At 38.7% G+C, this 18,323-nt stretch overlaps 2 protein-coding genes across 2 annotated transcripts; both read left to right on the top strand.

The window, feature by feature from the left end:
* Positions 1-1,594: 1,594 nt before the first annotated feature.
* On the top strand, positions 1,595-11,341 carry trpm6 (transient receptor potential cation channel, subfamily M, member 6). Its single transcript, XM_077600674.1, has 16 exons — positions 1,595-1,708; positions 2,373-2,452; positions 3,248-3,286; positions 3,448-3,637; positions 4,182-4,395; positions 5,344-5,468; positions 5,539-5,710; positions 6,833-7,007; positions 7,090-7,213; positions 7,295-7,367; positions 8,011-8,111; positions 8,784-8,918; positions 9,179-9,232; positions 9,644-9,778; positions 9,884-10,009; positions 11,063-11,341. The coding sequence occupies exons 4-16, from the start codon at positions 3,503-3,505 to the stop codon at positions 11,339-11,341; spliced, it is 1,848 nt and encodes a 615-aa protein (XP_077456800.1). The 5' UTR covers positions 1,595-1,708; positions 2,373-2,452; positions 3,248-3,286; positions 3,448-3,502.
* A 512-nt stretch (positions 11,342-11,853) lies between these two features.
* Positions 11,854-15,299, top strand: LOC144074307 (transient receptor potential cation channel subfamily M member 6-like). The gene is made up of 8 exons (XM_077600673.1): positions 11,854-12,024; positions 13,010-13,165; positions 13,642-13,770; positions 13,862-14,113; positions 14,198-14,372; positions 14,544-14,658; positions 14,731-14,927; positions 15,163-15,299. Exons 1-8 carry the CDS (start codon positions 11,854-11,856, stop codon positions 15,297-15,299), a joined length of 1,332 nt encoding a protein of 443 aa, XP_077456799.1.
* The last annotated feature ends 3,024 nt before the right edge of the window (positions 15,300-18,323 follow it).

Here is an 18,323-nt window from a genome sequence, read left to right as displayed (position 1 = left end):
CTGGAATTGTAGTAAACATCCTCAATGTTTACTTTATGGTGAACGTGCATTTCCCGTGATTTTATTAATTATTTTCAGACAGACGCGGATTTTGAAGACTGCACATACAACTCTTTCCAGTACTGGAGAGTCCCTTTGCCTGAGCTGGATCTTTCCCTGCTGGAAGAAACCGCTGAACATTCCAGAATAAAATCCAGTTCTAATATTAAAGACATTTTGGATGCAATGGAAAGCTGACAGGGAAGCATTTCTGTAAGCAGCTAAAAAGGTTGTTGGAAATGGGCACGATTTTTAAGGTCATATTTTTAAATGACTTGAAATGTGGAGGGATACTTTGACCAGTTAACCAATATTTGTTAAGCAGTCTGAAATATTGTTCTGTAAAATGTTGAGCCAACATTAATAACCATACTGTATGTTAGACCCATTTGAGGACAAAATCTGGATCATATATATATTGGTGCAGCTGGTTTTACATATCTCAATTGTCAATGGACTATGTTCCCTTTAGTTTAATAATAAAATGTTGCCGAATTGTCTTGTGCTTCTTATTTTTAGCATTCTGGCGCATGGAGAAAACAATTTTCCAACACCAATAATTTGTTTATTTTTGGTTTAGGAAAGACCTCAGGAGTCAATAGACGTAAAATCGAAAGAAGCGTTCATGCTAAAAACGCTGATTAATAAATAAAAGCTCACCACCTTTTGAATTGAAATGAATGCTTTTATTGTCATTTTACAAGTATAATGAGATTTAAGGCTTTCACCACATAGTGCACAAATAACAACAAACAAATAATAAATAGTAAACAACTAAGTAGTGAACAACATAAGTGGGGAAGTGGACATATAAACAAACAAATAATAAATTATCAATAAATAAGTTGTCAACATAATATTACTGTAGCACTGATCACTTAATAGGGTAAAATTATATTTAAAAAAAGTCAGTAGATATAATAACAGCAAAAAATCGATAAATAAATAGTCAACATAATACTGTAGCACTTATCACTTAATAGGGTAAAATAATAATTTAAAAAAAAAATTAAACGTTTATTATCATGTAGAACTGTCGAGGAAAGCAAGTGTTTTAACTCATTGGCAGCAATGGACGTCCAATCTATTTTGACTGGGAATTCCCATCCTCTTCGTCAAATTGGATTTGACGTTCACTAACGTCAATGGCAGCCATCTCATGTGAAATTATTTTTATGTCTACTAAAGGCAGTGAACGAGTTAAATGTGGAGACCAGTCTCGAGTGTGCTTTCTAAGACGAAGTCCAAAGGCAACGTTGCACTTCTAATCACTGATAAGAAGGACGCCATTGATTGATTGCCTACCAATAATGTAAATCACGCGTGTTCTAAACGACGAAAACTCCCTAATTCTTCAAACTATGGTAAGTTCTTGAACCTTTCTTTACGCTATTACTAACATGACATGTTATTTTTTTAAATACGTTTCCCGAACGAATTAATGTTATTAAAATAAAATTCAGGCGTTCGAATGGCAGCTCTTTTTTTCATGCTTGATTACAAACATTTTACAGGTGAGTGCAAATTCATACTTGTGCTGTTTACGCTAGATCGACGCGATTTTGATACTTTATTAAGACTAACGGTTGAATTTTGGTGGATAAGAAAAAGAGCAGGAAGTTTTCCCAATTATTTGCATTTTTAAAGGTCAAAAGTAAACATTTTAGAGGTGAGTGCAAGTTCATACTTTTACTGTTTATGCAAGCTGGACGTGATTTTAGTGCTTTGTTGAGACACCGATTGGGTTTTAGTGGACAAAAAAAGAGCAGATGAGTTTTTTCCAGTTATTTTTCTTTTTTTAAGGTCGAAATATCAATGAACAATATTGGATTGTTTTGCATTTACTGTAAATATGCGTTTTAAAGTTAGTGTTGTCTCAGGGAGGGGGCAAGTTACCAACATGCACGTAAACTTCAGGAAAAGGATGTTATGTGTGTATTTCCTTACAACAATACTTCACCTTGGGTCATTGTTCGATGTTTTTCAAAATGGTACACACTCAGGACTTTAAGAAAATGCTGTTTTAGAGAATTACTATCACCATTTAATTTTAATGGGATCTGTAATGAAGAAAATACCGTAATTTACTTTAAAAACTCTCCCTCAACTTTTCGTTTTCGCAGGACTAAAAGTTCCTTTTAAACCCCAAATATATTAACTCATAATTTAATAAAGCTCTCTAATATATACTGTTGACAAAAACTACATAACTCTTGTCCGCTTACATTGAAAGACCACAATTTGGAATTTAAAAAATGCATGTTATCAGTGTTACGCTTTGATCATGTTTATGCATATTTGTGAATGATCACTTTACTTTTTTGACATTTCAGTCACAAAAGTCCTGGATTGAAGAAACCTTTTCTAAAAGAGAATGTGTAAAGTTTATCCCCTCTTCTAGAGATCTACACAGGTACAACCACATTTCTTTCAAGAGCCATATATTTATTGTAAACAACTTGCATCTTATTTACAGCAATCTTTAACTCTTAAGCATTATTAGTAGGTGCAAAATTATGCTCTTTCCTGTGCTGCTATTTCACGTTATTTTGAGAAAACACGCTGAATCAAATATGGAAGAAATTTTATTAACTGTATACTTTGAGCAAAATCAGTTAAGATTTTAGGATTATGTGAAAAAGGTAGGAAGTGAAAAAAACAATCATATACAATCAATAGAGTAAAAAATGCACACAGGCCATTATTTTAGAAAAGTCATAGTCTGTATTTAAAAAAAAAGAATCATTAGATCAAGGGTGTCAGACTCTGGTTGGTTCGTGGGCCGCATTAACGTCAACTCGGTTTCATGTGGGCCGGACCATTTTAGATATAATATTTAGATATTTTTTTAATGTAAATGGATTAAAAGAACTGGATCAAAAGCCCGGAATATTCAGTTTTTTATAGATCTAAAACAATGTTTATTTGAGCATTTTTTTATATATATTTTTAGATTTTACAAAATGATTTTTGAACTAAAAACACAGAAAAATGGATTAAAAAATTACAATTATTGATTTTTTAAATATACATCTAAACTCTTCATTTTAATTTGATCCTAAAACAGAAAGTCGGCACTCATGATTTATTTTCACGGGCCGCACAAATGATGCGGCGGGCCAGATTTGACCCCCAGGCCGCCACTTTGACACCTGTGGATTAGATAGATTTTTTTTATACTATTAATATAAATGGCCTTTTGTTACAGATGCAGTCCAGTATGTCAAGTATGTCAAAACTTGATCAGGTATGCTTTAAGAAAACTACTTTATCTTGCAACCACTCATAATTTCAGCTAAATGTCAGTAAAGCAAAATCGCCCCCCCTATTTGCATACACTGTGTAGATAATTTTGGGACGTTCAATTGAAAGGTGGCTCGCAATGCAAAAAAACAATCTCTAATCTAGGTGCTGTTGTGGTCGTCTACTGGTGGGACACTCTTGGCAAGAGACGCCCCCCCGAATGGTCATTTTCCCTGGTCCTGAGCAAGACCTGGAAGAGGAATGGTCCTCGGATCTCCACGCTAGCGCCAGTCCGACCGACGCCTATGGGACCGTAGACTTTCAGGACAGTGCAACGCGAGTCTGTCGGGCCAAGGTCAGTCGTTATACGGTGCAGGTTTTCCATTAGCCGTGTGTTAAGCATGTCCTTGATTCCACGCCATTTTTAGGGTTTTTTTGGATTTGTGATCTGGTCTATTTCTTTTTCAAGCTATGATTCCAGGATACCGATCGGATGCCAGAATTTTTCATCCAGAAAAACTAATATGAGCATCAATTTGACAAATATTTTAGCCTTAAAGTGAGCCCTCAAGAAATGCCTCTGGCCTGGAGTCAGCTGGGATAGGCTCCAGCACCCCCCGCGACCCTAATGAGGTTAAAGCGGTTCAGAAAATGAGATGAGAAATTTTCTAGATTACGCAGAGGCCAAAAAAAGTGAATCAATGTTTGTGCCCATGACACTCGCAGCTATACTCTATTAGCGTTAGCTTAGCTTTTTCTTTCTCCAAAGGCACCGTTGGAGAAGTTCGGACTTCCATCGCCGCTTTAATGAAATGATTTTTAAAATATTTATTATATTATATGATATTTGCAAATACGTCAAGCTCAGTCCGTCACAGTTCCTGACGATTTCTTCGTAGTTTGTGCGATTGGCCGTCGACTCGAAGCTGGAAGCTGTGCTCCAGCTGATGCTGAGGGAATGGCAGATGGACAAGCCCAAGCTCTTACTGACAGTCCACGGTGGCTCGGAGAACTTCACGCTTCCTCCCAAAGTCAAAGAAGCCTTCAGCAAAGGCCTGATCACGGCAGCCCGCAGCACAGGTGCATGGATACTTACCGATGGTATCAATACTGGTAAGTGTCATCTTGGCCTTCTCAATTGATATTGCCTGTTTCCATAGCAACATAACCCGTAATAAATACATACAAATATTTTTTGTTCCTCCACGACAATAACGAGCACCGTGTATCCACTCGTGTGAATTTTGTTTGGTTGTATGTAATGCTTTTTTCAGTAAAAGCACAATGGTAAGAAAAAATGTAGAAAATACATAGTTTACATGTGCATACTGACACATTTTTAAGGTCTGCAAAGAGGGAAGTAAGTTATAACTCAATTCTGGAGATGTGTTGTAATATTTATTGAACCAAAAAAGGAAAACAAAGTAACAAAACCAGTCCACAAACGAAGGCTGCGAGTTTAAAAAAAAAACAAACAAACCAAGCCACTCTAGGAAGAAAGCTTTAACGTCAACTTGATTTCCGTTTTTAGATATATTTAGATATTTTTTTTTAATAAATGGATTAAAAGAACTGGATTAAAAGCCCTGAATGTTCAGTTTTTTATAGATCTAAAACAATGTTTATTTTAGCTCTTTTTATATATATTTTTTAGATTTTAGAAATGATTTTTGAACTAAAAACACAGAAAAAAATGGATTTAAAAAATGACAATTATTGATTTATAAGGGGGAAAATCAGGAAATTTAATATAAATCTATACTCTTCATTTTAATTTGATCCTAAAACAGAAAGTCGGCACTCATGATTTACTTTCCCGGGCCACACAAAATGATGCGGTGGGCCAGATTTGGCCCCCGGGCCGCCACTTTGACACGTGCTATAAGGTATCAAAAGGCCCAAGATTTCAAATTGAATTGAGACGGGATGCAGGAAGCTCCGCCCACTGCCACACAGCTGGACTCTCAAAACAAAAACCAGCTGCTAGCTTCGTATACAGTACATTTTCAGTGGCATCTTTGCTGTGCGGTAATCAACTGCTGTCTTTTCAATCTTCTCTAGGGGTCTCCAAATACGTGGGCGAGGCCGTGAAAACGTACGGTGGTCACAATCTGAGAAAGAGAAACACTATCGGTATCACACCTTGGGGCCTGATTGACAACAACGAGGATCTTATAGGAAGAGATGTATGGATTTCCATTTTTGTTCTTCGTTAATAGCATTTGCTGAAGATACTCTCCTCTTCATTTTTTTCAGGTTTTCCGGCCTTACCAGCCTTTGGGGAACCCGTTGACGAAGAGGGCCTATCTTAACGGTTTCCACTCCCACTTTCTCCTGGTGGATGATGGGACGCTGGGAAAATACGGCTGCCAAGAAGGCCTTAGAAAGAAACTGGAGAAACATATTCAACTGCTCAAAATTCACCCCCGTGAGTCAATTTGGTGTTTTTTTCCACAAGAAGGAAAATAAGGGATGACTAGGTAGTCCAGTGAAAAAGTGTTTAGCGCGCCGGGCTCGCAGTTCTGGGGTTGTGGGTTCGAACCCAGGTCGGTTCTTTACTGTGTGGAGTTTGCATGTTCTCCCCAGGCTTGCATGGGTTTTCTCTGGGTACTCCGGTTTCCTCCCACACCCCAAAAACATGCATGCTAGGCTAATTCTATGCTAAATTGTGCCTAGATATGAGGGATTTTTTCTTTGTCTCCTCGTCCCCTGTGATTGGCTGGTCACCAAATTAGGGTGTCCACCCCGCCTGGTGTCCGGGATAGGCTCCAACACCCCCCGCGACCCCTGTGAAGATAAGCGGTTTAGAAAATGAATGAATAATTGAATTTTCTTGTACTTGAGTCATTTGTTTTTGGATGACTACTGTAATTTAGAAGTCGTATTTTTTTAAGTAATGCTACTTTTACTTGAGTCATATTTTTTAAGTGACACTATTGAGTAATTAAAACCAAATCTCTACCCATCTCAGAGACTTGGTTAGCACACGGACCTTTGGGTTCTCGGCTAGGATGTTTCACGTTCTCCTTGTGCTTGTGTGAGGTCATTATCATTATTATCATTATCCTTATCATTAGGCTATTTAGCATTAGCATCATTAGCATTAGCATCATTAACATTAGCATTTGCATTAGCATCCATAGCATTAGCATTAACATTATCATTAGTATTAGCATTAACATTATCATTTGTATTACCATTAGCATCATTAACATTAGCATTATCATTATTATTAGCATCAGTAGCATCATTAGCATTAGCATCATGGACATTAGCATTGTTAGCATTAGCATTCGCATTAGCATTCGCATTAGCATTCGCATTAGCATTCGCATTAGCATTCACATTCGCTTTCACATTCACATTCGCATTATCATCATTAGCATTTGCATTAGCATTAGCATTAGCATTAGCATTTGCATTTGCATTTGCATTAGCATTTGCATTTGCATTTGCATTTGCATTAGCATTAGCATTAGCATTAGCATTAGAATTATCATCATTAACATTAGCATTAGCATTAATTTATTTTACTATGTGCTCTCCATAGGACTTAACCAGAAAGTGCCAATGTTGTGTGTGGTGATCGAAGGAGGACCCGCCGTCGTGTCCACCGTTCTGGACTACGTCAGCAATAACCCACCCGTGCCGGTCTTTGTTTTTGAGGGATCTGGAAGGGCTGCCGACCTCTTTGCCTTTTTATATAAGCACACCGGTATTGAGAGGTGTGTACCCCTGAGTTTGTCTTTAACATTGCTAAAAAGCACAGTCATGTTTTCATGAAAGCGCATTAAAATTGTGTTTTAGACACTTGGATGAAGACATTAAACAGGACTTCCTTATAAGGATTGCAGAGGTGTTTGCCATTGATAGAGAGGAAGCATCTCACCTTTGCCATCTCCTCCTGCAATGTATGGATCACAGACAATCAGTAGGTTCAAGAAATATTATATTTGATCTTTTTTTGTACAATTGTCTGGAGCGCCCTACTGTATTCAACTATACGTTACAGATAACCATCTTTGATTCCGAGTCAGAAGACCAGATGGCTCCAGATGCCGCCATTTTGACCAGCATTCTCAAGGGTACTTGGCATTTTTTGTTTCATTTGAACCTTGGTTTGGATACACTAGGGCACGTGTCAAAGTGGCGGCCCGGGGGCCAAATCTGGCCCGCCGCATCATTTTGTGTGGCCCGGGAAAGTAAATCATGAGTGCCGACTTTCTGTTTTAGGATCAAAGTAAAATGAAGATTATTGATGTATATTAAATTTCCTGATTTCCCCCCTTTTAAATCAATAATTGTAATTTTTAATCAAAATTTTCTGTGTTTTTAGTTCAAAAATCATTTTGTAAAATCTAAAAATATATAAAAAAGCTAAACTAAACATTGTTTTAGATCTATAAAAAACTGAATATTCAGGGGTTTTAATCCAGTTCTTTTAATCAATTTATTTAAAAAAAATCTAAATATTATATCTAAAAACGTGAAATCAAGTTGACGTTAAAGCGGCCTGCGAACCAACCCGAGTCTGAAACGCTTGCACTAGGGAATCATAGCACGGGATAGACATCTGATTTTTTTTAAAAAATAAGACTGGGCTTTAAACTAAAGTGGACAGCGATGGCCTTGAATGGCAGCCAAAGAGTTTACTTATAGTAGCAATATGTCTGAAGCTGTTTAAATCATTTGCCTATTATGTTTTGCATTGATCTGCGTGACGAACAGGAACAAAGGCAAGCGCTGGTGAGCAGCTGAGCATGACTCTCGCCTGGGACAGGGCGGACCTTGCACAGAAAAATGTTCTGGTGTATGGACAGCATTGGCAGGTAAAACAAAATCTGCATTTTACTCTGCCACTGAAGTTCATATTCTGATGTTCTAAGAACCCATTTGCGCATATGCAAATTCTTCAGCTTTCTGTATGGTACTGAGACTGTGATTGCAACTTATTCATGTATCAATTGAATTGAAGGCTTTTATTGTCATTATACAAGAATAATGAGATTTAAAGCCTCAACATAAAGTGCATAATAACAACTACAAACAAACAGACAAATAAATCATCAATAAATAAGTAGTCAACATAAGTAGTCACAACATAAATAAGTACGGAAGTGCACAAATAACAACAACAAACAAATGAACAGATAAATAATCAATAAATAAATCATCAAGAAGGAAGTAGTCGATGTATACATTGTACCGTATTTTGCCGTTTAATATACCCGGGTATATTAAATGATTTTTGCCTTTTTGAGCCTCCCGTTTGTGCGCCATTTAATATACCCCTGCCGTTTAATATATTAAATGGGGGTGTGGGGTGTATTAAACATCAAAATATGGTAGTTCATTTGGGTGTGAGATGGGATCAATTATAATTGGAATGGTGACTAACACTGCTAATATTTTTTTTTAAGGTAATCACTTGATTACGTGAAATGTTATGACTTAACACTAAGTTCATTCTTGTTATTTATTGTAAAATCTTTAATATTTAGGTGGGCTCATTGGAGAAGGCCATGCTGGATGCTTTGGTGATGGATCGCGTCAGTTTTGTCAAACTTCTGATCGACAACGGAATGACTATGAGTCACTTCCTCACCGTGGATCGCCTGGAGGAACTTTATAACACGGTTAGAAAATATCATTTACTCATTTATAAATATTTGTCCTTTGTTCTGAAACATGACCCGGTGCGACCAGTATAAATGGGCCCCTTTATAAATTGTTATAAAACAGCATTAGCATCATATTCCATTATCTTACATTTGTTTTATACTCTCCCCTTACCGGACCACGCCCCCTTTACAGCTGCACTCCCTTAAACTCCGCCCACTTTGTGAACTATGCTTTGTTATTGTTTTTACTTATTATGGAATTATTTAATTCTCAGCCTCAGGGACTGACTGACGATTTTCTTCTTCGCCTTGTGGAGGATGTAAAACAGGTAATTTTTCAAAATAATGCCAACATATTTGGAATAACATGTCGCCTATTTTTGTAACTATAAGTCGTACCTGAGTCTGATTCGCACCAGCCAAAGAATACACAATTAAGAGGGAAAAAAAAATACAAGTTGCAATTTTGGGAGCTCCATTTAAAAAAAAAAAAAAAAAATAAAAAAAATAAAAAATCAGAACCCGAAAACAAACATTTGGTAAAAAATAGTAAACTGTTTTTCAGACAACTATTCCCTAAAAAAACAACTTAACAAGCTGTTTGTAGTCAGAGGGGAAAAAAATCTCTCACTTGAGTATTACAGTCAAACTATGAAAAAAAGTGTGACTTATAGTCCAGAAAATACGGTAGATTGTCAGTGATTTAAAGCATTTCCAAATAAAATACTATATTTTTGCAGACGTCCTTACCACTGGGCTACCGGATGTCTCTCATTGACATGGGATTGGTCATCGAGTACCTGATTGGAGGAGCCTATCGCAGCACTTATACCCGTAAACATTTTAGAACAGCCTACAACAGACTGCAGGACAAGGTGAACACTATTGGAATGTATTCAAGTTTCTCTTTCCTTTTTTTTGTTTGATTTGTACTTTAATTTTATTTTTTTTAATGATTTTCTTTCATGTGGTCAATCCAGGAAAGTAGACGCGTCAGTACCTCATCGTTATCCCGACAAAAAATGGTGATGAAAGCCTTTTCGCAAAAGATCGAAAGTCCCCAGCACCCCCATTTCTTTCGAACGGCTGAGCCTTACAAACGCAAGGTGGGTAAGAAATTCATTCCATTTTTGCTACGTTTCAAATCATTGTAAGAAAAGTTCTGGAGAAATACTCTACATTCTACCATTTCCTTACTCGAGTTCCGAGTGTATGTCATTTCAGTGGCGGTCCGTGAATTTTCTGGCGACGCCTTCAGCGAATCAATCCAACCCTCAAAAACTATTTTATGGCTATAAAACCTTTACTGCAGCTAAAGCTTGCGACAGATAAAAAAATACAATTGAAATATTATTTAGGAATATAGCCATATTTTACTCACCAAAAATCCTTTTTACCTGTACACAATATCCGTCCTCCTTTCTTTCCTCCTTCTTTTCTATCGCCATCGAAGCTAATGCTGAAAGTCGAGCCTGTCCTGTCGTATTTCTGGCATAGTCCGTCTTGAAAATGGCTTTAAATCAACACAACAATATATTTGCTTGTGCATCTCGCTCCAAATAGTTTGGTAGCTCTGGCTAATCACTAGCCAATCATAGTTGGTGAAAGTGGTGACGTATCCCTACGCCTGCGAGAAGGAAATGACGTATCCCTACGCCTGCGACAAGGCATTGTGGTGTTGCCAACCCGAAATCTGATTGGTTAAAGCAACAGTCTTATCGACGCTTGTTTATTGCAGCAGAGCCTGCAAAACTGATTGTGAAGGTCTGGAGGCAGATTTCTGACCCTGGCAACAAATAATGGCTGAAATGTGATTGGTTAAATGCTTTAATATGAAAACACACATCTGGAAGCAGTGCAACCAGGGGGAAAAGCAATGAAAGGAAGCTAACAGACAATTTGGAATTATTTAATAAATATTGATGGACAAAATATAATATATGATTCAGATATTTCTTAGGCCAGCAGAGAAGGCCTTGAAGGCCCTGACGGCCCACCACTGTCATTTCATGAAGTGACTTAAAATTATATCATATCTGTCATATAGTTTAAAAAGTAAGATGTTATGTAATCTTTACAATTTTTCACATTTCTGTTTATTTTACATTTCTTTCTTGGATCCATTTGGTTGAATATTCCATCCCTATTTTTCAATCTAGGACCAGCACGCACCAGAAGGTCCGAGCCAAAAGGCCGTGCGGCCATCCGGTGGTCTACGCCAAACGCCATTGGTTTTTTCTTTTAACTTCAACGACGTCTTCGTGTGGGCCGTGCTGCAGCGACGTCAGCAGATGGCGATGTTCCTGTGGCAGCACGGCGAAGAGGCGCTGGCTCGGGCCACCGTGGCCTGCAAGATGTACCGCTCCATGGCCTTCGGGGCGCGGCAAAGCGGCACGGACGACCACATTGCCGAACGCTTCAAAGCGTATTCACTGTGAGTGACAACGAGGTGTTTCATCAGAAAAACTAAAATCAGAATTTCTTTCTCCTTTTAACCCCCACAATCCAAAAACGTGCATTTTAGGGGAATTGAACACTCATACTCGTACTCTTCATTTTAATTTGATCCTAAAACAGAAAGTCGGCAATCATGATTTACTTTCCTGGGCCACACAAAATGATGCGGCGGGCCAGATTTGGCCCCCTGGCCGCCACTTTGACACCTGTGACTTAGATGCTCATCCTTCCGTGCCATAAAGTTATCTTTTCAGGCCAAAAATGAACTAGTCCGGCCCACATGAGACCCGCGTCGGCGTGAATGTGACCCGCCAACACCACGACACTACAGCCTTAATTTGGGAATCATTATTTGCTGGCTGCCTGTTAGCATTTTTTGCTCATTTTGTATTGTCGTCATTTGAAATGAAGATCCTAGCATTTTTTTTGTCTTAGGGAATTTGGCCAGCTGGCGGTGAACGTCTTAGACTGTGCATTTCGTGAGAACGAGAAGATGGCAATGAAGCTCCTCACTTCGGAAATGGAAGCGTGGAGCCATTTTACCAGCCTGCAAATCGCCGTTTCTTCGTGTCACAGACCTTTTGTCTCGCACTCGTGTACTCAGACGCTCCTTACGGATCTTTGGACCGGGCCACTCAACATGAGAAAAAACTCCTTTTTAAAGGTAAGATGAGAAAAAACTCCTTTTTAAAGGTAATGTTCATGAATAGGATATATATATATATATCTATATATACCGTATTTTCAAGACTATAAGGCGCACTTAAAAGTCTTAAAGTTTCTCCAAAAATAGACAGGGCGCCTTATAATCCAGTGTGCTTTATATATGGAAAAAAAATCAGATGTGTCATTCATTGAGGGTGCGCCTTATAATGCGGTGCGCCTTATAGTCGTGAAACTACGGTATATATATTTGAGCGACACATAATTAGCATTGATTGCATTTTTTTGTCATATTTTATGGCTATAAGGCGCACTTAAAAGTCTTAAGGTTTCTCCAAAAATAGACAGGGTGCCTTATAATCCAGTGTGCTTTATATATAGATTTTTTTTAAATGTGTCATTCATTGAGGGTGCGCCTTATAATGCGGTGCGCCTTATAGTCGTGAAAATACGGTATATATATATTTGATCCACACATAATTAGCATTGATTGCATTTTTGTTTTGTCATATTTTATGGCTCTGTGTCCAACTACAAAAACAAAACTATCCAACTATTAAAATTTTGTTCTGGTCACTCGGCACTGAGCTCGTAGGGAGGGTAGCTAAGATGTGTCTCATTACCAATAAAGGGTGCCGAATTGAAGCGTAGTTGCGGCAAGTCCCAGGGAAACTTACAGACTGGATCAAATCTACTGATTGTACCTTGGCGATTGATGTCATGAGAATTCTTGTTTATGACTTTATGGCTTTCTTGTAGATCATTTTGAGCCTTCTTCTGCCTCCTGCTGTTTTGCTTTTGGAATTCAAAAGTAAAGCGGAAATGTGCCATGTACCCCAGTCAAATGAAGCAATTCGCTTTGGACGTGACGCAGGAGCAGCGAAAGAGCAAACGAATCACGTGGTATGTACAATAAACAGCACATTATATGTAAACCCCAGATGAAATTGTCATACGCTTTACTATTTGGATATTCCTAATCCCAGAGTAACCAGGATGCAGAGCATGGGCTGCCATCCCAGAACCGATGTCTTGCTTCAGGATCCAAAGGCTTTTCCCCAATCACTTTGCATAGCGTGTCCTGGATCCGAAAATTCTACGACTTCTATACAGCTCCGGTTGTTAAATTCTGGTTCTATACGGTAGGTGTCGTGCATTTTGATCAAGAATAATCAACTGCAAATATTCACTTCTGCAGTACAGTGGTACCTCTACATACGAGCTTAATTCATTCCGGGACTGAGCTCGTATGTCGATCTTCTCGTAACTCGAACGAACGTTTCCCATTGAAATGAACTAAAAACAAATCAACCAAAAACAGGATAATGCATCGCTCCGCCCAGTGCTCGTAGATATCTGTTATACACGAAAGAGATGCGGGAAAAAAGACAGTGCGCTACAATGATCAACGGCCTCTCATGTCCTGGCCACCTGGCTTTCTCGCATCTCAAAATGTTTCTCGTATCTAGAGATAATTATTTGCTCAATTTTCCTCTTATGTAGAGGTGCTCGTATGTAGAGCTGCTCGTATGTAGAGGTACCACTGTATAGCAAATGCTTGGTGTATTTTTGACATTTTCCGGCTAAAAATCGGTCCATTTTAATCTTTTTTTTTTAGATGTCATACCTAGCCTTCGTGATGTTATTCTCATACACCGTCTTAGTTAAGATGGAGGATCGACCCAGTCCCCAGGAGTGGTTCGTCATTTGGTACATATTGACTACAGCAGTGGAGAAAATTAGAGAGGTGCGAAAACCAAGCAACTTTATTACTTAATTGAATGTGGACAATTATTTGAATGATTAATACTGGTATTTGTGTAAACCCCTTTTATCAGGTGCTAATGTCCGAGCCAAGGAAGCTGAGTCAGAAGCTGAAGATTTGGTTCTCCGAGTACTGGAACTTATCTGACTTTGTTGCCATCCTACTTTTCCTGTTCGGTCTGGTCCTCCGTTGGCACGACGACCCGTACCGGACAGCCGGACGGATCGCCTACTCCTTGGACATTATATTTTGGTTCGTCAGGGTCATGGATCTGCTGGCTGTCAATCAACATGCCGGGCCTTACCTCACCATGATCACCAAAATGGTCATTTTTCTGCACTTTTACGTTTGCAAAATTTCAAAACAAAAGTTCACGTCACTTATTTTCCCCTCTCTTTTCCCCATCCAGACCTCTAACATGTTTTTTATTGTGGTGATGATGGCCATTGTACTGCTCAGTTTCGGGGTATCCAGAAAAGCCATCCTGTCGCCAGATGAAAAACCGTCGTGGAGTTTAGCGCGCGACGTCGTGTTCCAGCCTTATTGGATGATCTACGGCGAGGTTTACGCTTCGGAGATAGATCGTTAGTAGCCCTAAAAAAAGGCTTTAACTCTTTAGCTTCCATTGACGGTAATAGACAGTGTCGAGCTGAAATGGGTCGGACATTTTTCACCGTCAATGGCGGCCATTGAGTTAAAATAACATTTCCGTTACAAATGTTTCCATCACATTTTCACTTTTTTTTCCCCCACAGCTTGCGACGATGGCCACCCGTGCGCCCCCGCTTCGTTCCTGACGGGAATTTTGCAAGCCGTCTACATGTTTTTTCAGTACATCATCATGGTCAACATTCTCATCGCATTTTTCAAGTGAGTAACTTCGCCAGCATCGTTCAAAGTTTGAGCGTCAAGCCAGCTCAGGTTTGTCTTTTGCTTTTTCAGCAACATCTACTTCGATATGGCGTCAACTTCCAATAAGTTGTGGAAGTACAACCGCTACCGCTACATCATGACCTATCAGGACAGACCGTGGTTGCCTCCACCTTTGATTCTCCTGAGTCACCTGACTTTTGCTATGAAAGCCGTTTACAGGCAACTCAATGGGAATCCGGAGGGAGATGAAAGAAGCTCTGGGCTTAGTGAGTATACTATTATTTGATTTTTTTTATAATTGCGTGGTTATTGGATTGGATAACTTTATTCATCCCGTATTCGGGAAATTTCGTTGTCACAGTAGCAAGAGTGAGGATGCAGAAATAGGAAAGGCATTTTAGACATAAATAGATAGGTAATAAGTAAGTTAAAAAACAAATACATGAATAAATATATAAATAAATAATATTACTATTAAATTCTCTGTTCTGCTTTTTCCAGAGCTCTATTTAGGCCATGGCGACCGAAAGAAGCTCCATGAATTTGAAGAGAAATGCGTCCAGGCGTACGTCTATGAGAAGAATCGAGATCTTCACAGCAGTCAGATGAACAGGATCAGAATCACTGCTGATAGGTAGTATTTCTACTATGATAATGATTTTTTTTTTTTACATTTATGGTAGAACACTGTCAGAATTATAGTGTTAAAAAAAGGGAAACCGTAGCACCGTCATCATCAAATTAACAACAAACTAGCATATAAAAATAACTTTTGTATATTTAATTCCTTTCAGTTTTCGTATCTCTTTAATTTCATCCAGAGCAATTTCTCCAGCTAGTCTGCAATAGCTCGTTAGTTAGCACGTTTGACTGCCATTAAGAGTGGTCCGTTATAGTTTAAAATGTTGCAATATTAAAATGTTTACTGTCATTTTCAGAAAAAAAACAAAATATACCTTAAAATTTACAGCACAGGTGTCAAAGTGGCGGCCCAGGGGCCAAATCCGGCCTACCGCATCATTTTGTGCGGCCCAAGAAAGTAAATCATGAGTGCTGACTTTCTGTTTTAGGATCAAATTAAAATGAAGAGTATAGATGTATATTAAATTTCCTGATTTTCCCCCTTTTTAAATCAATAATTGTATTTTTTTTATCAATTTGTCAGTGTTTTTGTTCAAAAATCATTTTGTAAAATCTAAAAATATATAAAAAAAGCTCAAATAAACATTGTTTTAGATCTATAAAAAGCTGAATATTCAGGGCTTTTAATCCATTCATTAAAAAAATCTAAACATTATATCTAAAATGGTCCGGCCCACGTGAAACCGAGTTGACGTTAATGCGGCCCGTGAACCAATCCGAGTCTGACACCCTTGTTTACAGTTACCCAAGCGCTTGCTCATGTTTTTGTTTTTTTATTCCTTTCCCGTTTCTTTTACCGATAAAATACTTGCATTTTAATGAAAATATAACAGTATTCTTTTTTTAACAGTTTTGTACAAATTATAAACTAGACTTAGTGCCCTACAAGAACCTTGTATTGAGGATAAAAATACACGTTTTTTGAAAAAAAAAAAAGTACTGTAGCTGCAACATCAGTGCAAGAACTTCATTTTTTTTCCTGGTATGTGTGGAAACAGAGCAGAAGAAATGCGCGCGATGGTCGGCGAAGTTTCGGAGAAAACCGCCGTCATCCAAGACAGCCTCGCCAAGCTGGACTCGGAGCTGGGTCAACTTCAGGACTTGTCGGCGCTTGCCGTGGACACGTTGACCCTGCTGTCCGCCTCCGACAACCTCCATCAAGAGGAAGCTCGCCTGGCTCAATCCAGATCGGTCCAGACGTCCCGGCACGTCCTCCCGCGGAGCAAACATTGCCAAAGCACTCCGCCCTCGCTGATTAAAGGCTACGCTCTTAGACACGTGCCGTCGGAGTTGGAAAAAGAGGTATGTTGCAATCTTTGTCGTGATATGCGGTCCATCTGAAGTTAATAAAAATAATATTTTTTTTGATGGATTGACAGTAAAAACTGTTGTGTGGAAACAGAGCAGAAGAGATGCACATCAATCATTTTGTAAAATCTAAAAAATATATATATAAAAAAGCTAAAATAAACATTGTTTAGATCTATAAAAAAAACTGAATATTCAGGGCTTTTAATCCAGTTCTTTTAATCCATTTATAAAAAAAAATCTAAATATATCTAAAATGGTCCGGCCCACAAAAGTGTTGTATGTAATAAGGCTTTAGGAAGAGAGTAAAAATGGTGTCGTTCATACTGCTAGCGTTGATGCTATTTCGGTTAGCATAAATCTGGCGTGAAATGCTATTTCATCCTTTTAGAAATGATCACCACACAATAATCTAGCACACATGTGTTAAAGTGGCGGCCCGGGGGCCAAATCTGGCCCGCCGCATCATATTGTGTGGCCCGGGAAAGTAAATCATGAGTGCCAACTTTCTGTTTTAGGATCAAATTAAAATGAAGAGTATAGATGTATATTAAATTTCCTGATTTTCCCCCTTTTTAAATCAATAATTGTAATTTTTTAACCAATTTTTTCTGTGTTTTTAGTTCAAAAATCGGTCCATGAACCAACCCGAGTCTGACACCCGTGATCTAGCATACTGTATTACTATAGATAAGGCACATGCACATTTATCGGAAAAAAAGAGTACATTTAGTGGTACGCTAGTACCTCGTTTGTTCCAACGGAGCGTACCAACTGTTCCAAAAAGAAAAATGGATCTCCATTTTGGGGGGAAAAAAGGGTTTTTGGCGATATGTATTTAGAAGAAAATGGTCACAATGAATGGACAGTCTTTTTAACTAAATGATGAATATTGTTTCTTTTTTTTCTCATGTGGATCTCAGTCGCTCGAGGCCTACCAATCCGAGTCATGTGTTGGTGTTTCTCGAACTGGATCCTTGTCTACAATTTTGCCCCTTCACAGACTTGGAAGTGGTTTCAGTGACCAGACGCTTCACATGTCTTCGGACAGAGGATTGGACTCATGGCATCATAAAGCGTGGAGCTGTGACCTACACCTGTACCCCAATTGTGAGGAAATTGACATGGAAGAGGAGGAAGAAGAAGGCAGTGGAGATGATGAAGAAATACATCAGAAAAAGCAGACGCATGGAAATCTCTCTCATTTAGAAGGATTGAGACCTGGCGGCCATTTTGCTCGTTCTTTTGAAAATGGCACCTGCCGGGGTGATCGGCAATTTAGTTGGCAGAAAAGACCTGGGGGGAAATGTCCAAGGTCGTCCCATTTGTCAAGAGGCTACCCTTACGGCTACTGTAGATCGTTGTCATCCAGTGTGGAGAATATGACTTTCTTCAGGACGTCCCTGATTCCAAGACGGTGTTCGTTTCCTTATCTTGACGAAGCGTTGAACAGGCCCGCTGCTAAACCAACGTTCAGAGATGACACGTTGTTACGCTGGAACAAAAGCAGAGGTACTTTTGTCATGTATTGCAATATGGCGTTTTTTGGAGGAAACTGGGGGAAAATATTTGACTCTAATTTTTTTTGCTTTCATTTCTGGCTCAGCATTTTGCATGATTATGCCTAATTTTTGGTACATTTTGTGAGCCGTTTTAAGTTTGAAAACGACATGTTCAGTCACTTTGTGGTTCTAAATTTTGCAGAGTGGTCC

Source organism: Stigmatopora argus, chromosome 5 (assembly GCF_051989625.1).
Source record: "Stigmatopora argus isolate UIUO_Sarg chromosome 5, RoL_Sarg_1.0, whole genome shotgun sequence".
Lineage (NCBI taxonomy): Eukaryota > Metazoa > Chordata > Actinopteri > Syngnathiformes > Syngnathidae > Stigmatopora > Stigmatopora argus.
The sequence above is the reverse complement of the archived record's forward strand: the minus strand, read 5'-3'. Positions and strand labels throughout refer to the sequence as shown.